Below are 21,943 nucleotides of genomic sequence, written 5' to 3' on the forward strand. Positions count from 1 at the left end.
AAATAAAGATACCAGTGTTATGGCGAATTGTGAATGTTAACTGGTGGATAGTTTCATCACTTGTGGATGTTGAGATTGGAGGTAAAGGAACCACTAACCTTCTGGTCGTCAGCTCTACTAATGTACTCGTAAACTCGTATTTTTCTGCTTCAATCAATTTCTCAGAACCTCAAGTCATCAACCTGTTCAAAGTTCTCAACCACAGTCGCAACACAGGGGCTTTCAAAATTCCTGAGATCCCTCTGAGAGCTCAAATATGTGCGAGTTGCTAGTTTTCTGGTTTAAGACGTCTCTCTTAACGATACTTGTTCTAAAAACAAAATATTTCCCTCATAGTGAATTTTCTGGTAGAGAACTCAGATTTATTTTTATCATACAATGTCAAAGATGTACGAGATGCTGGTCTAGCTGATTGGTCTAAGTGGCAGCGTAAACTAGTCAAGAGTCTTCTCCCCAGTTATAATGGGTTCCAAGTCTGGTACAAAAAGTTATTATGACAGAATATCCTTTTCACCTCCCCATGTTTGATATGATAAGCAAATATAGCCCTTGCAGCTATCTATGTCTGGGCAAGTGTATATGCAATTATTTTTGCAAAGTCAGGTGACTGTTAATACAAATTTGCTGTCAATAACAGCCACATTTATCTGCTTCTTCCTCTTTTCATATTCCACCTTATTCTGGGGTTGCGACCCTAATTCTTTGCAAAGGCTGACTTATTTCATGGCTTTAAATTCCGCCATCGGCGGTTTTGAAGCAGATTCAAATGCAGAAGAAAGCTAGGCTTAGTATCACACGGCATTGCCTCCAAATAATGTGAGGGGTGAGCAAATAGGGTTATAGAACACCCATCACTAGGGCCGGCCAAAGCTTGCATCTTTATTTGCATCAAGTTTCTTTTTATGCATAATTTTGAGAACCCTACTCATGACGCTCTAGTCCATCAATGATAAGCTCAATCAGATTTGTAACCGTGCTGATTAGGAGTAATGATGACTTGATGGACATCAAGAAATTGTACAAGTTTCTCCAAACACCTTCGCAATATTCGAAGTGAAATCGCCCTATAGTTACTGGGGAGCGTCTTATCTCCCCCTTTGAAAATTGGAACAACGTGAGCTAATCTTAGTGAAGATGGAAACTTGCCCTGATCCAAGATGCAACGCATCAAGTACGAGAAAACAGGAGCGAGAACCAGTGAGCATCTCATCAGAAACTGAGATGTCACGCCATCAGGACCAGGAGAAATTGAAAGCCTCATGTCCCTACTGGCCGCTGAAGTATCTTGATCTGCAACTACAAGATCATTAAATTGCATCAATCTCAACATTAGAACGATGAGTTGTTGCTTCTAAACTCAGTGGGGTTGACAACACACTAGCGAATTGATCTCCAAGCATGGTAGCCATGCCCTCTACATTCCTAATGGCTTCCCCCTCAACCTCAAAAGGCCCAACTTCTTTCTCTAAGAGTTTGCATAAAAGAAAAAAGCCTTCGGATTCGACTTGACCTCCTGAAACCACCTTACTCTTAGTTTGTAATTAGCCATTTTCGATGGAGGCCTCAATCTTACCCTGATTTACGCCAATTTTTATGAAGACTTTCCATCCATCTCGTATTTTGAGGTGAGAGTGCAGTCTAGTCATAACAAAACTAGACTAGTCACAACCATGAAATCCTCGTTTATTCTTTATAGAGATCTTAGCTTAGACATTTCGACAATTCTACTTATTAGATGATCCAATGCCATCTTTTAAAGCCGATTTAGATAATTTTTTAAACTCAATTCCAAACAAACTTTCCGTTCAAGGCCTGCCTCGATCTACCAAATCTAATTCATTGCAGGATCAGTTATTTTACCGTGCCTGACTTTGCCCGCTATCCCGTGGGCAATGCATGTATTTTAGTCTTTTACCGGGCATTTCATCCCCTGTATCGGAGGAAAATCCGAAAAACGTTAAAAAATGTAAATTTGGGGGCACAATTAGTTACCACTTGATTATGAATTATAGTATCATCTACTACACCGCTACTTAGTTACATGGGATTTAGTGGTCAAAATTCTGAATTTTGAAGACAATACATACACCAGATAATGTATATTTGGTTGTTTCTTGAAGACTTTGTTGAAACTGATTAAAAATAGTTGATTTCCCTTGTGAAATTTTCAGTGACTGCTTCGCTAAGTGTCCTTTGGATGATTCTGAAATAAGTTTCTCTTTTTTTCAAGGTTTTTGATATGATTGTATAACATTTTGAGTTGACTTGACATTATATAAGATTTTTGAAGCATTGGAAATCGATATTAATTCTTTGGGATATTCAGTGAAGATATAACCGGGGAAATTTGGGGCCAAAAGCGATGAAATTCAGACCAATAATTCCCATGTAACTAAGAAGTGGTGAAATGGATGATATCTTGATTTATAATAAAGTGCTAACTAAGTGAACTCCCAATTTTCATTGAAAAGGTTTTTGAAAAATTTAATTATTATAATTTTTTCAGTCATGTAAGCAAGTGGGCTAGAATTCCCTAAAGCAATAAAATCAAGGTTATTCGCTATGGTTCTCCGATGTAAAAAAATGCAAGACCTGTTTGGGAATTTTCCTGGAAATTTGATGGGCGTTTTGAAAACCGTGTATGGTCAAGGGATCATAAATGATGTTTAGTCAGGTGTTTTACAGAGAGCCGTGTTAGGTCCTTCCTATGCTGATAATAATAAAACGAATAGATTTTTATAAAATACATATAAAAGAAAAAGTAGTAATAAAGACAAAGCACATTGAAATTCTGCTATATGACCTTGGGTCTGTTATGTCCCTAAGGACACACCCCTAATCCAATATACACCGAGGGTTGTATCTTCACGTCCGTTCTGTTCAAGATCAAGATTAGGGGAGAGAACGGCAGAGAGATAGAGAGAGAGAGAACAATAGAGCAAGACAGGACAGGACAGCTGCATATGCGCATGTGCATGCAATACAAGTACACACCATCATTAAATCATTAAACACTCAACTCGTAGTTAATGGAGGTCATGATATTGAGCAGGTTTCATTCATGGTTTTGGTTCGGATTTCGCTTGAATAATAATACGTTTTTAGATTTTTTAATTGAAAAAACTTGCTAAAACTAATGTGGTGCAACCATCATTTCATATTTTTCCCCGCAGGTAACTATCGCCTTGGAAATAAATTGAGAAAATCTGGTTATTGAAGACCCTGCGTAGTTTCTCAGGATAACGAAATGTTACTGAATCGATATTCGGGACATAACGGAAAGTTGGGGAGTAACTTAAATATCCTGGAAAGAAGATTCAACTAGAGGCGAGGTTTTTAAACGTTCGTACCTCAGAGTTAAGGCTTGGATATTAACCAAAATAAGCACCGCTCCACCACTTTGTCAAGAGCATTTTCATGCCGGTTAACGTCCAAGCGTCTACCTCCAAGATAAGAGTTTAAAAAAACAGGCCTTAGGACAGACAAAATACTGATTGAAACGTTGCTTTTTTTCTTCTTTTGGATTTTACGGTTATGTATCCGTCACAACAGAATTAAAATCCTTATCTGCATAAATAAAACCCAACCAACAAGGGCGGACACTTTGGGAAGTCGAATTTTATCTATTTTGGAAAACTGATATTGTCAGAGTTTTGGGCCAAAGCACCAATGGTGAAATATATCCTAATGAAAAGATTAACCGAGGGTTTGTCCTTGCTACCTCTCAAGTGATTCCAATTCACTGAATAAACAAGCAGGAAGTCTAAAGCAAAACACAAGCACACATACATGCTAGTGCCCACTATGGCTATGGAAATTAATTGGGCAATGATTGAGTGTATTATTTGACGTCTTGTTTAAAGGAGTTAATTTAGCTAGGACTCGGATTTGCGGTGGCTCGGTAGTCCACAAATGGGCATGGCAATTGAATATTGTGCTTCTTATTTTCAGATTGGTCATAATTAGGCTCTTGTTAAACTTCTGTTTGAACTAAGATTCACCAAAAATAGCGCATGTTAATCCAATCATTATCAAAGTGTTCCTAAAATATATCTATCTATCTATGGAAGCGAAATAATGGTAAACGATGGACACACAAAAAATCTTTCATGTTTTGAAAATGGAGCAAACAATACAACATTCATCACTCACTACGAGAGGATGTTTACCATGAGTTGTTCCATCTCAGTTATCACAGATAAACATTCAACAAATTTGATATGAGGGATTCCAAAACAGTACTGAGCTCTCTTCAGTCCGATTTTCCAAACCTTTGAGCTGAAGTCCGCCATATCTGATTTAGGATAGGTTTCTCGAACGGGCTTAAGTAAAATGAAGGCTAAAACGACAAAGAATAGCTTATCATCCCGAACAATGTGGCCGATTCTCTCCAGACATGACGTTAACTTGATTTCAAGCGCCGTTGAAAGGATCTTGGAACAAGCATTCACTTCCCTCATCCTCAGAGGTTTCATGGGTTTTTTCAAGGGACTGATTCGAAACCTCAGATGTTCCCTGTCTTCGGCTGTGGCCACTAAAGTGAAGAGTTCAAGAATATTTTCAAATGACTCCAGTTTGGCAATGATAACACAAATGGAGGGAATCTTAGCCTTATTCCACATATCATCTAAAATCTTTTGGGGGAACCCGTCATTACAATTGAGTGCTTCAAGGATTGGTCGCAGTCGTTGCGAGTAATTGTTAGCCATGAAAACAAACAGATTTCTTCGGAAAGGGATATCGCAAGCACAATATTCGACAATGTCATCGATATGGTCTTTGCCTAATGGTATCTTGTACAGGGAATCTGAGAATTGGGTGATTTGATTGAGAAGCCAATTGTCGTCCTCCTCTCGATACGAAGGAGGTACGAGCAATTGAATGTCTTCGGAAACCCAACGCAATCCATGAAATAGCGAGACAGACAATTCGAAGATGTCTCCAAAGAAGGTATCGGCGTTATACTCGTGGGAGAATACATCCACAAGATTTGTACACGACATCTGAAAGGTTTGCTCAATTGGCTGCTTCATGGACAGTTCAAAGGAAAACGTCGGATCCGTATAGAATAAGATCGAATGAGCCACAATGGGTATGTACTCTTGGAGGATTTGATAACGTCAAATTTGCTTCGACAACTCATTGGTTTGGATAATGGCTGGTGAGGAATATTTGACGTCCAATCTCTGGCAAAATCCAATGAAATTCAATGGCTCGGCGGGGAGGATCCCATCGTCTGAAATAAATACACGTCGCAATTGTTCTTGGTTAGTGGCCGCCCCGTAGTATCGACCCAAGATGAAGGCGGCAAAGTTGACCGGATTCCGCCAGAGCAGGACTTGCTGATCCTTCTTTGAGAGTTGTCTAAACATGGGCAAACGTCGAGCAAAGCCATGAAACACTCGACAAATGTCTCTGATAAATGCCTGGTATGCATGTCGCCTCATGGCCGTACCATTGATATCGGCAATTGGGGAATGAAATCTCTTCAACTCGTCGGCCCAAGTCTCATGAAATCGAATCTCACTCATCGATTGATTCCAAAGGTTAATGCATTCATTCCGATCAAAAGCGCCAAGGACTGTGGGGCTAACCAAGGTGTCTTGATTCTCATCATGGGCAGCCACTTCCTCTTCATACATTCGCATGAGCTTGGACTTGAATTTGGTACATGATGAGGTAGAAATGTCTGGGGCCGTCTCGGCCTCCGGAACACGCGGTAATGACGAGCCAGTGGCCACCATAGACTGGGAGCCTTTCAGATTGGACGACGGGACGATGTCTTTGACCACAGGCTTATTCCCTCGGGAGGAACTGCGGTTGATTTTGTTATAGCGGATTTCGCTCAAGCTGGCGCAGAGGTCGTCTGCTGGGCGGCTGAGGGAGGGTTCAGGAGGGCTATTCAGCTGCATTTGCCTTTCAAGACATTTTCTGAATCTTTTCTTCTTCTGATCCTTATTCATCACGCACTCTGGCTTCATGCCGGCGGCTATACATTGGTCGAAACGACATTTTTTGCATTTTTGGCCCCCCGTCTTGGTCACATCACAATGGGATTTACGCTTACACTTAAAACTCTCGTATTTGTCATCTTGCACAGATCGTCGGAAGAAGGCTCGGCAACTGAAACAAGAGCTGACCCCGTAGTTCAAGTGATAGGATTCCGTGGGCCCTTGGCACACGCTACACGTTCGCGAGCGTTTGGCCGGCTCACTACCCGAACTCATCGCGCAATCCACGCGCAATCCACCCGCAAGCGACTATCCGCCCTGGACTGGGGCGTCACAGGGGGGGGGGGAGGTCCTCGCTAAACGTGGGACTTCGATTCAGGCTCAGGAGGGAGTTTCACCGAGAACACCACCAACCCAGTCGATCATCGGGCATCGGGGTCATGGGTCAAAAAAAACACCCACCCACCCACCAACCGCCTACCTCCCACGGCCAATGTCCCCGTTGGAGGAGATGTTCGTGACTTTGGACGTGGACGATGTTTCGTCGATCATTGCTGTTGTCGTTGTGCTTTTGAGCTTTTGAGCTTGGGAAGATCTCGATCACAAGAGATCAGAATAGATCAGAAGAGGAAGAATTTCAACTAAGACAACAAGACGTGTGACTATGTGTGTCTATGTGTCTGTGTGTAATTGTGTAAGTGCCTGAGTGGATTCCTCTACGACATACGAATGATACGTCAAGCGCACCAACGCACACAAGCCATCCACAAGCCAGCTCCAAGCGAACAAGCTGGATCCAAGGCAGCTGACAATCATATGAACACGATGTATGCATTGCATATGCTACAAACAAATAAATCCCTACAATAGAGTACAAGTCCTATACAACCATTGAAAAGAAAGCACAGAAGGGTGAACGCCAAGCAGTTGCGGTTTTCCGAAGTAACTAGATCGGTTAATATGGAAGAGTGCTACTCCAGCCAATTGAACTATTGAAGGGAGTGACTCTACCATTAGAAATCATACTCTAACAGCTACAGCCGTTTAGCTGTCACCCATCCGCTCCTTAAACGGCTGGCTCGAAGTGCATACACTTAGCGGATATTTTATGGTACAACTGTACGTTGTCTTTTGTAACATAGCCACCGGGTAGGGCAAACGACAAGCGAGCAAGTTCTTTTCAGACTTGAGAAAGCCGAGACCAAAGGAAATGAAAAATCGGACAAATCCCCCACCCAAGCCAACGAAACTTTAGAGACTGCTTTCGGAAATTTGACACCGCTTCAATTGCTTCATTAATTAATCAGCTAGCTTTAAATGTGTATCTTGGGTCAGTCACCTTGTCTCTTGTATTTAACGTGTTGTTTATGGGTATGGTTATTAGGCTTTTCAAAGCATTCAACAGCGCCCTCTGCCTCTTCTAGAAGCGGACAAACAATAGTGAACAAGTCAGGCCAGACTGTGGCATGTTAACCTTTGGTTTGTTTGTGGAAAGTAATAGGCCATGCTTTTGAATGGTATAAGATAGTTTCAAGTTATCCCAAGGTTGATGTGAATCTTGAGATTGAGGGCTGATTGGGCAGATTCTCCTTTTTTATCATAATGCGTTTGAGCTCTTTGAAATAAATGTATTTATGGCAACAGGCATGTCTCATTGGATATATATAAGTGGTACATGAATGTCAATTCAATTAGTGTCGCACATAGCGATTTGGGGCCCATTTTGGGTTCAAGGGTTACCATTTGAGGCAAATATCCACTAGAGAAGCAGGGTTTGGGTGGGGGGTGGAGACCTGGGATCAAACCCATGAACCCAAGATCAACTCAGTCACGCATTAGTCAAATGAGCTACAACCATTTTTTGCTCGGTCTATCAAAATCTTATGTTTGAATAGTGACCCAGGTCACATTATGTCCAGAAAAGGAATTGCGTTCATGGCATGTCACAAGTTGTTTAATTTGTAATCTACAATGCCTCATCCCCATTTCGTTTGGGCTGTCTTACATGGAAAATATGGGTCACTTTTGGAATATGTAGTGGGTCCGAGAAACAGCAGCTTGCTTGTCAGACATTTGAACAACAGAGTTTGAACCTGTGGCTCTCTCTACATCTCTGCAATGTCATATGCATCTAAGTGCTGTTAAATTCAATTGAAAATGTTAATTTGTGATGGATCACAGCTTCCCATGATATTTTGTTTGATCTCTAAACTTCAGGGTGAATTTTATAAGGAGTTACAGAATTTGCTGTGACTATGCAGTTTAACCTAGGGCCCTGTATTTAGAAGAACACGACAGTGAGTTCAGCACAACAAAGTGGTTGAATTTTGAACCTTCAATTCTGTTCCAAAACAATGTGTTCATATGCGTCCCAGATCCAAACCAAACACATTTAAATAAGAATCTGTGGCTCTACAAGATACATATGGCTTTAGCTACCCTTGTTGTACCCTTAAAGGTACTTTGAACATTAAACACTCCTTTATAAGCCACTTTTTTACATTTTCTGTTGAAGAATACATCATTTGAATCCAGTGTTGCTGCAATTGCCATCATTGATGCTTGAAGAGTAACTTAAGCCTTAGAATTCCCCCATAAGGCACGCACATTCACAAAAGCATGTTTGGTTTGGAAATGGAACCCATGTAAACTCATTGACTCCCAAGAAACTGAGATTGGCACCCTCTAAGAACTTAACTCTGGTGTCCTCTTAAACTTTTGAAGGCAGTGCTTTCAGATGAATGGCAAAGAAAAGCGACAAATAATTATCAAATAACGCAAGCAAAAGCCTCAGCTCACAAGACTGTACCTTTACATGGTGCACCTTGGGCACTCTCTTTTTCCTTTCTTCCATCACATAAAAAAGCAGACAAGCAAGGCTGGCTGTGCAAATGTGGAAGCAGGGCTTGTTTGGTAGTAGAACTTTTGGATCAATTCAAATGATAATTCCTGCAAAGAAAAACCAATAAATGCATTCTTGTAATATAGAACTTATCAATACTTCCTATTGGAAGATATTCGTGTCTTAAATTTTTCTGCAAAACACTCCATTTCAATAATTTTCAAGGACCAAGATAGAGCGCCCTCTTCTAAAGCCAGGCTATAGAGGACGCCCTTTACGCTCTCAACCTCCGCAAGGGGCATCCTTGTTTTTGTTGTGGTCAGATCTCAAGAGTCCATTGTTTTGGAACAGAATTGAAAGTTCAAAATTCAACAACAATGGTGCACTGACCTCACTGTTGTACTCTTCTAATACAGGGCACTTGTTTAACCATTGCCCAAACTGAGCTCTAATGGGACATGCTCACGGGGGTCTTTGTTTACCCCTTTGCACTTGAGCGCCCCCTTTTGACTTACGTAGGGATGGGTCGAGGTTTTGGTTGTGGTACGAGTAACATACAATAGTGTCGAAATAATCGGAGCTGTTATGCAAAAAAAACAAAGTGCTAGAAACAATGTAAGGCTAAACTTTAAGTTCGCTTCAATTACATCACATTAGTTGTGGCATTAGCCAGCCTCAAAATGGAACTGTGATTATTCTCATTTGTTTTTCACTCACAAATTTGACTAAATTCCTTTGGAAAAATATTAAGTAAATTATTTGTGATGGCTTTATTATTAATTGCTAAATTAGAACTCTCATCACTGTTGACTCTGAAAGCATTCAACTTTTAAAGGTGAAACGTCTCAATATTATTTACTCCAAAAAAGGCCAAATATGTAAGAATAGGCCCAATAGGTAAGAAAACTGAAAATATTTGATTCACAGATATTGCAAATTGCTATTTTTGGTTTGTTTAAAAAAAAATCAATGGTAGGTGCGAAAACTTTGACTCTCTTCACCACAAGTCTTTATGATTATTTTTTTAAGTGAGCCAAAACAATGGTATAACATAATTTAGTTAACGATAAAATCCATTAAATATCCATTTAATTGTGTTAGGTGCTATCAAAAATTTACTAAAGTTCAAGAGCAAGTTTGGTTGAATAGATGCTGAATCAAATATATTTTTTTCTGCACTTTTACATTGATGTAACTGTGTCACTAAATATCAAATTAGCTGTTGGAAGCTTTATTTCAGCCATTATCCCAACTTCTTGAAACATGTCATTCTCCCAGGGTCCAAATTTCAGGTACCATGCATGAACTATTTACACTCTTTGATTATTTTTTTGAAGACTTGTTAACTACTTTTGCAAATGTTATCTCTAGGAATATGATACATTTTGCCTCTTGGCCATTTCCTTAGAAGGCAAAGGCAAAAGTTCTATTTGAAGTTCAAAGGCAAAGGCAAAAGTTAAAGTTCAAGGCAAAGGAGAGCGGTTTTCACATTTTGCACTTTCATTTGCTTTGCAAAAAATAAAGAAAAAACTGCAACACTGAAGACAGGGCTGAATTTGCTAAGCAAAATGAACATAAAAACGTCTCCTTGAAGTATAAAAGTGCAGGAATTATGCCAATATCCATAAATAGTGTTCTTTGGCCATTACTTTAACAGGAAAATGTCCAATTTTAGGATCATTTAAAACTAACACTCTTAAATTTTGGGAAATTTGGTCAATAAGCATCTGAATGTTTAAAATGCCCCAAATTACAAGATATTTGAACTAAGCATTAAAAAAGTCTCCACTCAGCACCCTTATTTCACTATCTCACATAATCTCAGATCATTCATAAGAAATGTAATCACTATGGATGGGCACAAGTCTTTAAGGGGCAAACAGGTGCAAATAAAGGCATATAGGGTAACAAAAGGTACATATAAAATAAAAAAAGAAGGCATATTGCAATCTATTTTTAAAAGTAGTACAAATTTGAAAGGCGTTTTCTTAAAAAACCGAGCTTTGCTTCAAATTTTTGGACCATTCATTTATTTAATGAGATCCACGAATACTTCCCCTTGCTTATTTTTTCTTTTTTTTCCAGCAGTACACCATTGATCAAACTGAAGAAAAATTTGAATTTTTTTTTAGAAGTTAGTTAGCCTAGACGAAGTAAGGAAAACAGCTAAGGTCCAGTTTTGGGCTGTTTATTCATCTTAGACCCCTGCTTTGCTTGTCTCTTTGGACTTGAAACTGGCTCTTTTCATTTCCATTTTCAAGTGTTTATAAACCATGGTATGGCCTGGATTCCTTGCTTTTCTCTGTCCCTTCCTTCTTGGTTACTATCTCCATATCTTAGATTTGTATGTTTAGTTTGATGTGAAGTAGTTTATTCCCATTTTGCCTCGTTGTCCTGTATCTCAGGACAAGATTGCATAGCCTATTAGATTTTTTCTTTTTCTGGGTCTCTTGATTTTGTTGCTCATTGATAGTTCCTCTGCATTCATAATGGAAGCTATTTGTGGAAAAGTCAGCCAAGAGGCTAGACAATGTTTGGACCTGGTCTTAGCAGGGAAGGATCCTTCCGTAGTCAATAAGCCCTTTATTATAGAGGCTTTAGTTGCTTGGGTCAATGAAACCAGGGTGCTGCTTGAGGAACAGGCTCATCCAGTAGTTGAGAAGTCGACTGGCTTGACTTGAGGGCTAGTCAGAGAAACGGCACTCACGAGATTTCTGAGATTTTTTTGGCTCCCTCGCGGCTGCCTGGTGTGTCCGATGGGGATCGACTTTGAACTCAAATGGACTTTCAGAGTCCGATTCTGGTTCTTTAGTCACGTGATTGCAAAAACGTGGCTTTACATTAGATGGATGGTTTTGATGCACGCCTCAACAGTTTTCATGAAGCCCCACCTTTATTACTTTCAATATAACAAGACCTAGCCAAACCAGCCACAGGCTAAAAGTAACCAAGGGGTCAATAACTTGTTCCTTGCTTATGGACAATTATTTTGTTCAAAGCTGAATATGGTATGTTCAGTTTCATACATGTTTACATGCACAAGAGCCATACAATTAAGCCCTGTGGACTTATGAAAAGAGTTTTGTTCACCTGGTTCCTACGACAAAGGTCTTTAGATATGTTTGTTCATGTAGCATTGGTCAATGATTTTTGATAAGCTAGCAACTATTCTAAGTTTGTTAAGTGAGTAAAACTTCATTCAAGTTAACGGTAATTCACAAATGTGAAAATGGTGCCCCTCACATTTTACAACATCTCATAGAAATTTCAGCTTGGCCTGTTTCACTCATTTAAATACTGGTCTTACATATTTTCATTCTCTTTGCACTCAATCCTAGTGCCCTGTATTAAAAGGGTGCAACAGTGAGGTCAGACATGGGTCAGAGCACCATTGCAGTTAATTTTGAACCTTCAATTCTGTTCCAAAACATTCAGTTTACATGGATCCCAGATCCAAACCAAACACATTTTTGTAAATGTTTGTGCTTTAAGAGTTAGTTCTAAGGCTTAAGTTACTTTTCAGGCATCCTTATCTGCAATCACAGCAACACCAGATTCAAACTAGGTATTTTTTAAATAGAAATATTGAAAATGCCTCAACAACTGGCATTTGCAACATTAAAAGTACGTTAAAGGGTGCCTGAAGGGTAGCTAAAGCCGTATATGACAAGTAGAATCAGAGAATATTATGTAAATGCGTTTGATTTGGATCTGGGGCCCAGTTAAACTTATTGTTTTGTGAAGGAATTAAAATTAAATTCCTATGGTGCGCTGATCTCACTTTTGTTCTCTTCTAGATTTAGAGCCCTACTCAATCCATTCCTATCTAATCAAAAAACGAGATGCATGTAAGGCAAGGGTAAAAAAAGTCCGTGATGTTCTTTGGATGAATCATGGTGTTGAGGATGGCAGTGATGATTCCGTAACGCAATGCTCCAAATTGATAATCACGCAACTAAAGTACCAAAATCGGACTCTGAAAGTCCGTTTGAACTTTGAACACATTTAGTTACGTGATTCTCAAAATCAAGTTCCGAATTCAGGGAGCCTGTGAGTTGATGGCTAGTTGTCTGCTTTGATTGAAACTGCGCAACGCAAGAAAAGTCGATCAGCCCGACACCCTGCTGCCCAACTACCAAAAGGTGTTCAAAGCGCAAAGTCTCAAGCGGCTTGGTCGGAGTGACTTTTCTCTGACAATCCCTCTAGACTTTACCAGTAGGGACTGCTTGTTTCATAATGAGTTATCTCGCGGCCAAAAAAGGAAAGACAGCGTTAGTAAACCCTCTACTAACAATTGTTCTTGAGTCATTGTAAAGAAACATAATGAAAAACCCTAGACTGAATTTGACGTTAATGAGTTAAGCGTGATGTTTTCCAACTTTGTAAGCTCTATCTTGAACAAATTATCAAGCAAGAAATCCTGGCAATTTTGAATGAGACACTCAGCAACATCAAAATTCTAAAAAAACTGCATTACTGATAGCATCTATTAAATAAACACAGAAGTTTGTTACTAGAGTTGATTTACTTTTTCAAAGATGTCACATTAGTAGTGACTTGTTGGGAAACCAATAGCTAGCCTCAAAATGTGACTGATTATTCCCACATCAAACTAAGGTCGTTTTTTATTCTTGATACATTTGATGACTCATTACTTGGGAATGGGCTAGTGTCCTTTTAAACCAACAATAGAAGTGATGTGATCAAATGAATTATCAAACTTGAATGTAGGGTACCAGAAAACTTTGTGCGATAGGCTGCAACAACAATGCCATTAAAGTTGTTTATTATTTGAACAACTCATACATCAAGCTTGATGATAAAGAATATGGGTTAAGACATTGGACTAGAATTCTTGGAAAAATATCAATTCAGTTTTCTGTACGGTAGAATTATTACTATTTGCAAGTCAAACTCGCATCAATAATGATTGGGAAAATATTCTACTTTAAGATGTAAAACATTGAAATGAAATTTACTTACAAAGGGTAAAATATTAAAGGTCCATAGTTAAAGAAATTGAAAAATTTTGAATCACAGATACTATAAATTGCTCAATTTGTTCTTTCACCAAGAAATTTCAAAAATCTAGAAAAAGACCCCATATCTAACAAAAGTTCCCGTCACTCGTACCTGTCCAGCTTCCAGACTGGCCGTTTAATTTTTGATTTCTCATGACAACTGAGGAAGCTAAAGGTTTGACAGAAATTGTCAGTGTTTGCTATTTCAATTTAACATATTATGAACATTGAAAGTCAGGCTTGAAAATTGTGGTTGATCTTGACTACTTTTAGGGAGTTCTGGGTTTCAATTCTTGTAGCATTTGTAACTTTATTGTTCACATCTTCTCAATCAAAATTCACTGGACTGAAGACCTGATTCAGTCCAATTTCAAGCAAAGTAAAATCTCTCTTTGGCTTAAGTATGTTGCATCAAATTTCCAAAGCTTCCAGATTTTCACAGCTTAAGTCATAGGCTTCTAACAATGAAGCTTTACTGGCTTGACATTGCCGAATACTGTTTTTCCATCATGACTTGTGCGACATTGTTTCAAACCTTCAGAAATCATTACCACATTCAGGGTCCGAATTTTGACTCCTCAAAACATGTTGATGCAATACATTTTGAACAATCATGCCAAGATTAAATGCTATTGCTCATGATGGAAAAAGTCAATAGTCTTCAAACTTTAGGCTTTAGGAGTGTTTGAAGCCAAAAACACAATATCTTTAGAGAAGTATGGTCTTGATGGGGCAAAACCCATAAAATATTGGTCATCTAAATTTTAGGAAGAGTGCCTAGTAACGGCATTACATTTTTTTGTGAGTAATGGTTGTGTAACAAATTATTATTTTTGACCAAACTAATTGTCACTGCTGTTCCTTTCATTGAGAAACAGTTAATGCCCTGCTTGTTAACTACTTTTGAAAATGTTATTGATGGAGGTGTGATACATTTTGCCCCTTGGCCATTCATTTCCTTTGAATGACCAAGTTCAAAGCATGAACCTTTACAAAGAGAGTGGTTTTCATATTTTTCACTTCCATTTGCAAATATCTTGCTGAATAAACCTAGCCAAGATTAGGATATATATAATGCTAAATTAACAACCATTGATGTAGTTCAAGTTCATTAACAAGTTCCAATCAGGATTCCAACAAAGAATTGTACCACTGAAGGCAGGGCTGAATACCGTTAGCAAAAAGGTACATAACAAATGACTCCTTGAAGTATCAAAGTGCAAAAACTATACCAAGATGCATTATTAATGTTCCTTGGTGCATAAATTTAACGCTATTTAATGTTCAATTTAGGCTTATTTGAAATCAAAGCTGTAATTTTCTGGGAAATTGGGTCAGAAAACACCTTAATGTGTAAGATATTTGAACAAAGAATTAAAAAAGTCTACTCATCACTCTTATTTCACTATCTTACATAACATCAAATCATTCATAAGAAATGCAATCATTTTTGTTTGTATCTGTCTTCACATGATTCCAAAAGTTTTGAATGAATCAGAAATAGTCATGGTTACTTCTTACTAGATGACTAGCCCTCTACTTGTTACTAACGCTATGTTTCATTTTTTGGCCGCTGGAGTTTGTTCAACTCTTACCTCGCAGCCCCTATGTAGAGGTTGAAGAGGTGTCTCCACTTATAGTAGAAAAGGAAAAGACACTTGCGGAGAAAACAGTTTGTCCTGTTTATCCAAAGCAGCCTTGTCCTGATGAAGGAAAAGCTGTCAGTTTGACCACCCTAAATGGTGTCAAAAACTTTTCAAGTTCGGCCTTGAGAAGTACAATAGGAAGAAGGGATGTACAAAGGTAGATTGTCTTTTTTTTCACCCGCACATGTGCCGTCAGTCCATGAGACTTGAGACGTGCTTTGACGTACGGTGTGCCTCTTTCCACGTAGAAGGGACGCAAAGGAAAGAAAGGTACAGACAAGCTCAGTCTTGTAGTTATAGAGCTGACCCTACTCCTAAACCTAATCCCACCCCACCCCCCTTCCTTAATCCGCTTAGCTTCCTCCCTCCCTCTCCCCCTACCTACAATTCTCTCTCCTCTCTCCCAATACCCTTCTCTTCTCTTAAATACCCAATCTATACTCATTCCAATGAAAACCTTCCTTCCTAATTTTCCTTGTCCCACCCCTATTCCCAAAACAAGTTCCTATTCCCATGTAGCTGCCCAACCCATTTCCCAAAACCATCAATACCCATTTGGCCATGCTTTGCCTCCAGTAGAACGTAGCTTTGTTGATAAGCGGGATTTTTTACGGTTGGAGAGGATGGTCCAAGACCTTGTGAACTTGGTCTGTCAAAAGACAGCCCCGTAAAGGGGCTATATTTGAACGTGCATTGTCTGATCCTTAAAAAGACGGCACAAAAGTTAAAATTTTAGAAGAACTAGCCGTTTACAGAGAGATTTTATTCATCTTTATAATAGAAACCTGGCTTTGGCCAGGGGTCTTAAATGAAGAACTAACCTTAGTTGGTTTCAAATTAGTTCGTATATTCCCTCAAACGTAGTTTCGGAGTTCGATTGTACTTTAGTTGCGTGATTATCAATTTGGAGCATTGCGTTAGATGGATACAAGGGGGGCGCTTTCTTTTCAGGCTGCTGCGGCTGCCCAGTGGGCTGTCCTCTTCAAATTCGGTGGGTGTCTAACATCGAGTTCAGCTGTTGATAACGCTGATGACGTCTTGCTACATGGGCAAAACAATCATTCAGTGCTCGAGAAGGACGCCAGAATCAGAGCGGTAAATCAAGGATTAATTCAACATGTGCCCTAGTTAGAACGTTTGGGTGTGTCAATCGGTGCCAAAATCAATCGACCGTTTGAATGTCTTTCCACTATTTTCCTTCTCACGTACCTGTTCACACATGAACGAGTCCTTTGCCCGGCCTTGATTCATTTAACAATCGTGAGACGCCACGGTACTACTCTTTACTTTACGGTTACTCAAGCAGTAGAGTGACCCACATCCCTGCCGTGAACATGGCTTGAGCTCGTCAAGCATGTGGTGGATGGATTACTTTACCTCATCCAAAGACTGATTCAATTTAGGATAAGGAGAGACCACGATTTTGTTCCTTGCTAAACGGAGGCTCCTGTCCAACACAAGTGTTTGTGCAGGTTGTGATTGCAGACGCCAATTTGGATGTCAAGGCCAAGATCATTGTGGATTTGAAAAAGCCAATGCGTAGGATGACTGCCGAGCTGGACGCAGACCTGAAGACCATCAAGAACGCAATTCACGACGATTTGGTCCTCAAGAACCATTCCCGCACCCCCCAAGCACCTTCTCACTGAAGCCATGAAGTTCCGGAAGGCTCAATCTTACTGTTTGAAATTTTGATTTGCCATCCTGTATATGAATCAATGAAAAGACGAAGTCCGAAGAAATTGAGATTCTTCAACGACAGGTGTGTGCGCAATATCTTTTTTTCCCATAAGTCAGTAAGCAAGTAGCACCTAGTGCCACAATAAGAACTACATGATTGGTTGGACAACGACAAAGGCTTTTAATTCATTTGGTAGATGAAATGTACAATAATTCTGGAGTGAAAAAAATCATGAGAAGTGAAGACCTCTTCATCCGGTGAGGCCACTATGAAAGTCGTTCACACAGGCAAGTAAACGATGGGGATACATGGGATTGGATGTTTCTTTGACAACATACCTGGCCCAGGTCTTGTCAAACTCAGCGTGGAGACTCTCATGCGCCTGCTCAGCGTACAATGCCATGTTCCTACCACCTCTGGTTTTGACGAATGGAATCAAGTGATCCAGAATGAGATGTACCTTGGTTGTCAAGGACATACCACTCTCTTTCCAAGCCATTCCAAATTTGCGAACACGTTCATCAAGGGTAGGAATATCTACAACGTTATTGGAGTATTCCAAGTTCAGCCTGTGGAATGATTGGAACACTCGCATGAACTTTCCACCCTTAATTTCTTGATGCTCCTCTTTTAATATCTCGCTCAATCTGTCCACATTCTGGAGCAATTTCTGACACTCATTGCCCTCAAAACCAGAACCATGATAATGTTCTTCTCGTAAATGGAGCCGTTTGGGCCACACTGTGGTTTGAGGAATCTCTTTGATCATCTTAGAGTAGCAATGGTTCACCACTCCAAGGCGAATGTGGAGCCAAGGAAGAGCGCATACTTGGAGGAGTGATATGAGCGGGTTCTTGTGCTGGAGAAGGATGGGCTCACGTTGAATGGAATTGAAGTTCTTGGACTTGGCGTTAGGGGTAGAAGAGAACTGCTGGAAATTTCTCCTCAGAGAACCCAAGGTCCGTTCCTCATAAATCGTTTCACTCTAGCATCCATTCACCCACAAGCAAAATATGCAAGGGTGCGTACTGGCATGATTGCCTAAGCCAAAAACTAGGTTAATGCACTTGAGATCCTGAGAATAAATATCCTCAAGATCATCTCCAAAGTTCAGATCTAATTTGGCCAACATCATCTTGATGTGATCATAAGTCTCCTTAATTGGTGCAATGGCCAAAAGGAAGGTCTGCTTGACTCCGGAGGTTTTGAATCGATTTGTCTCAAACTGGGGATTGCGATTCACCAAATTGCCACTTATCTGTCGAAAACAATATTTAGTTAAGTACAAACATGGTTGTTTAAAATGGATCAGGCAACCATAGTGCTTGGTCGAGTTAGGACTCAATCTGGGTTCGCTCAAGAGGAAGAAAATGAATGAATCCATTTTGACCCAACACTAGCCAGATTTGTACCGTGTGTGTGTGATAATTACCTTAAGAAAACCTCTTCCTTCATCAATGGAGAGTCTCAAAAAGACGTCCAGGCGCTCATAACCACGTTCTTGAAGTACGAATTTGAAAAATCCCTGTGAATCTTTGCAGAAGACAATCGGAAATTGAGCCCCATCTAATAAAGGAGATGTCTCTTCCACAACATCAAACCACTTGGCGAATGTCCTATTGGCCATGGTTAGTGCCTCCTTGAAGCCGGACTCCACGGGAACTGATCTTCGGATCTCACGAACAAATTTTTGAGCAGCATTACCACTGACACCCGCCACAATTTTGGCTCGCTTCAGAGCTTTGAGAGGAACAATCTTATCACTTTTCTTGACAATGTTTTTGAACGTATGATCGAGAGGCGCATAACATGCGGGTCTTCCTCTGGTGGCCAAAGTCAAGGGTAGATTTTGACTCTTTTTGTCCATCAGTGAATCTGTTGTCAATAGCTCCAATGTGCGTTGGGGAATGATGTTTCGGAAATTTTCTAAAGTACTGGCGGGGGTGCATGGATGGTGACACCCAGGATATATCATGGCAAAACATCGCAGACAAAATAAACCTCGATCCGGAGGGTGATCTCGACCATGGCCTTTATCCAACTGTGTTTCTTTGCTTCGTGGCCTACCAGGTTTTTTCTTCCGCCTTTTCAAAGATCCAATGCCCACAGTTCGGTATGTTGAGCAAATGAAACAAATGCATTTCGTATTTCCTCGAGGAGGTCGGAAGCTGGCCATGGCAGAATATTCCTCCGCAGGTAGTTCCGGTAGAATACGGGCAAAGTCCAGTTTTTCATAGGCCCGTAGTTTTTGTGAGCAATTGCCGCAAAGGCCATTGGGTAAGCGATAGTCTTCCACAGAGTAATCTTGCACGAGGTAATTGCGCACTAAGCCCTCAAACTTGGTACTGGTGATAAGGAGCGAGCTTTTGTCTAAGCAAATTAAACAAAGACCAGCCCGTGCTCTATTGTGACCGTCCATCATTCATTGGTTCAATCCACAAATTAATCTTAACCTGGTTAGCACAAATGACACGTGCGTCCGTATTTGTTTACTAGTTGGGCAGGCTGTGTGCCACTCTCAGTGTCTCCAGGAAAAAAAACATTTGTCCAAAGAACATAACTGACGACTCCCGAAAACAAATTCCCTACATACAGGGAATGTGAACTCGACCGAATAGTTAGTACTTCCATATTTGTAGAACTAAAACTAACCTAATAGACCAATGCAGTTTCATGAAAACCAAAATTCCACTTTAAATACAATCAAACGATGCATTTAGGCTTCATGATTTCAACCCACAAATTTAAATTTATGAGATTGCCAAATAGTTCGTGGTCAATGCCACGAAATAACGAATTGAATCTAATAAATCATTCCCTAGTGCACGTTGAATCATTGAATGCTTTTGGTAACACTATTCTCCCCCCTCAAAAAGTATAAGTCGACAAAGTTGAGTACCCTGAGAAAAAGGTTTCAATTATTTTTGGAAAAAGTCTCATTAATGAACTATTACCCAATATGTTCTCTTCAGATCCTACAGTTCCTACTGACACTCTAGCAATTCCTTAAACCACATTTCTATTATAATTTTGTGGAGGTAAAATTAATGGCTACCCAGACGTGATATTGCCAAAATTGAATTTCGGAAAACTGTAGAAAAATTAACAAGTTATCAATCTGTTAGCTAATGGTGCGTCTACACGCGAAACATTTTGGCACAAATTTTGCCTAATAATTTCGGAAATGTTTGGTATTTGACAAACAGTTCGACTCTGTGCCGTCTAGACGTGAAACTACCCGATCAAAACGGTTTGACAAATATTTTGATGTAGATTTCTAATCAGATGATCTTGCTAGTGATCGTATCATTTCCCAATGGGTCATTCATTCAATATTTATGTTATGCACGCTAAATAAGATGATTAGTATAATGCACATAGGGAAAACTGAGGAATTAAATTTGAAAAAAAAGCCGATGGGCACTATCATGATGAAAATGTTTCGCGTTGCAAAAAGGTCCTTCATTTTGCCAATTTCAATCTGTGCGGTCATATGTTGGCTGAAACCGAGTACTACTTGAAGGCATGTTTTGCCCCGTTCTATGAACTATATCATAAGCCACCTGATGATTAACTTTTAATAAAAAATTTGCTTTTCGAGAGGTTTTCTAAATTCATTTTGAATTTAACTCATAAACCAATTGTTTGGAAACGAAAACCCGTTCAATTTTCAAACTCATTACAATCGTGAATAAATGGACCACAATTCTCCAAGAGTATCATAAACTATTTAATAGCTGAGTACGGGTCGAAATATGACAACGATATATAGTCCAAAGGTCAAGTCAGAAACGTAAACATAAATATAGTAAGGGTATTAAACATGATAAAGACAATTTGAATATTTTTATACAGTTGACATTACAGATGGCATTGACTAAAAAGAGTTCAGTTTTATAAAACAAATAAAGATCTGCCCACAAGAACAGACGGCATTTGATAGGGAAGGTGATGGTCATGGGCAGCTTTAAGGTAATGAGTCAGTAGGTAGGACTCAGTCCGTTGAGATCCGACTGATCTGGCTTTCATGTGGTTTTCAAGCCGAAAGTTAAAAAGTTGTTCTGAATTGTATCTTCAGTTGTTCCATGCACATATTTTTAAAATTTGACTAATAACCGGCCAAGAAGCTCCAGGTATGGGCCGATGATTCCGTTGGCTCTGATGATCTGATCCAACTTCAATCGGATTAGTCTTCTTTGGACGAGGTCAGGGAATCCATGTATCTAGCTTTGGGTTGGCTCGCTCAAGTCTTGCTCACAGACGGATGTAAAAGATGGGGCCGGGACCATGGCCGGGGCCGTGTCCATGACCGGGCTGAGCTCGAGGACAGGCCCAGGGTGGGTGGGTTGACTGAGGTCGAAACTTCCATTGTCTGGACGGCAGGAGATGAATCCGGATTCCGGAGATAGACGTTATGTTGGTTGGTTGATTGATGGATCGATCATCATTCAATTCAATCCTCGATGGGAGATGGAAGTGTGACTACTGAATTAAAAGGGGATAGGATGACATCTGATGACTTTGAACATTGATTGACAATTCCAGGCCCCTTCATACTCTAAGTTGGGGTTATCCTGCGTCAAAATGAACCACAATCAATACATTTTTCTTTCTTATAAACCATCATGGATCGAATTGGGGTAAATTCTGACCTAGCTGAAAATGGACACCTTGGTTCGAGGTGCTGGGGAGGATGCTGTCGTCCATGAAATATTTGCTCTTTGGCAAACAAACTTTAAACATGTTCAAATCGAGAAATGTTTGTGAAATGCTTGTGAAATCCCAAACAATGTTTGTCAAAT

At 39.8% G+C, this 21,943-nt stretch overlaps 2 protein-coding genes across 2 annotated transcripts; both read right to left on the reverse strand.

The window, feature by feature from the left end:
- Window positions 1-4,090: 4,090 nt before the first annotated feature.
- Window positions 4,091-6,923, reverse strand: LOC131879291 (nuclear hormone receptor family member nhr-7-like). The gene has a single exon (XM_059225565.1). The coding sequence runs from the start codon at window positions 6,225-6,227 to the stop codon at window positions 5,121-5,123; it is 1,107 nt and encodes a 368-aa protein (XP_059081548.1). The 5' UTR covers window positions 6,228-6,923; the 3' UTR covers window positions 4,091-5,120.
- Window positions 6,924-18,123: 11,200 nt separating this feature from the next.
- On the reverse strand, window positions 18,124-20,189 carry LOC131879751 (uncharacterized). The gene is made up of 2 exons (XM_059226157.1): window positions 18,574-20,189; window positions 18,124-18,399 (listed from the first exon to the last, which is right to left on the reverse strand). Exons 1-2 carry the CDS (start codon window positions 19,561-19,563, stop codon window positions 18,127-18,129), a joined length of 1,263 nt encoding a protein of 420 aa, XP_059082140.1. The 5' UTR covers window positions 19,564-20,189; the 3' UTR covers window positions 18,124-18,126.
- Window positions 20,190-21,943: the final 1,754 nt, after the last annotated feature.

The sequence above is a fragment of the Tigriopus californicus genome, chromosome 4 (assembly GCF_007210705.1).
Source record: "Tigriopus californicus strain San Diego chromosome 4, Tcal_SD_v2.1, whole genome shotgun sequence".
Lineage (NCBI taxonomy): Eukaryota > Metazoa > Arthropoda > Copepoda > Harpacticoida > Harpacticidae > Tigriopus > Tigriopus californicus.

What these genes read in the sequence shown, in the direction of transcription:
- LOC131879751 (XM_059226157.1), bottom strand. Translation starts at nt 19,563, where the DNA reads ATGATGGACGGTCACAATAGAGCACGGGCTGGTCTTTGTTTAATTTGC. An exon ending in AAGGAAGAGGTTTTCTTAAG is followed by an intron (nt 18,400 to 18,573) that starts GTAATTATCACA and finishes TGTTTTCGACAG; the next exon opens with ATAAGTGGCAATTTGGTGAA.
- LOC131879291 (XM_059225565.1), bottom strand. Translation starts at nt 6,227, where the DNA reads ATGAGTTCGGGTAGTGAGCCGGCCAAACGCTCGCGAACGTGTAGCGTG.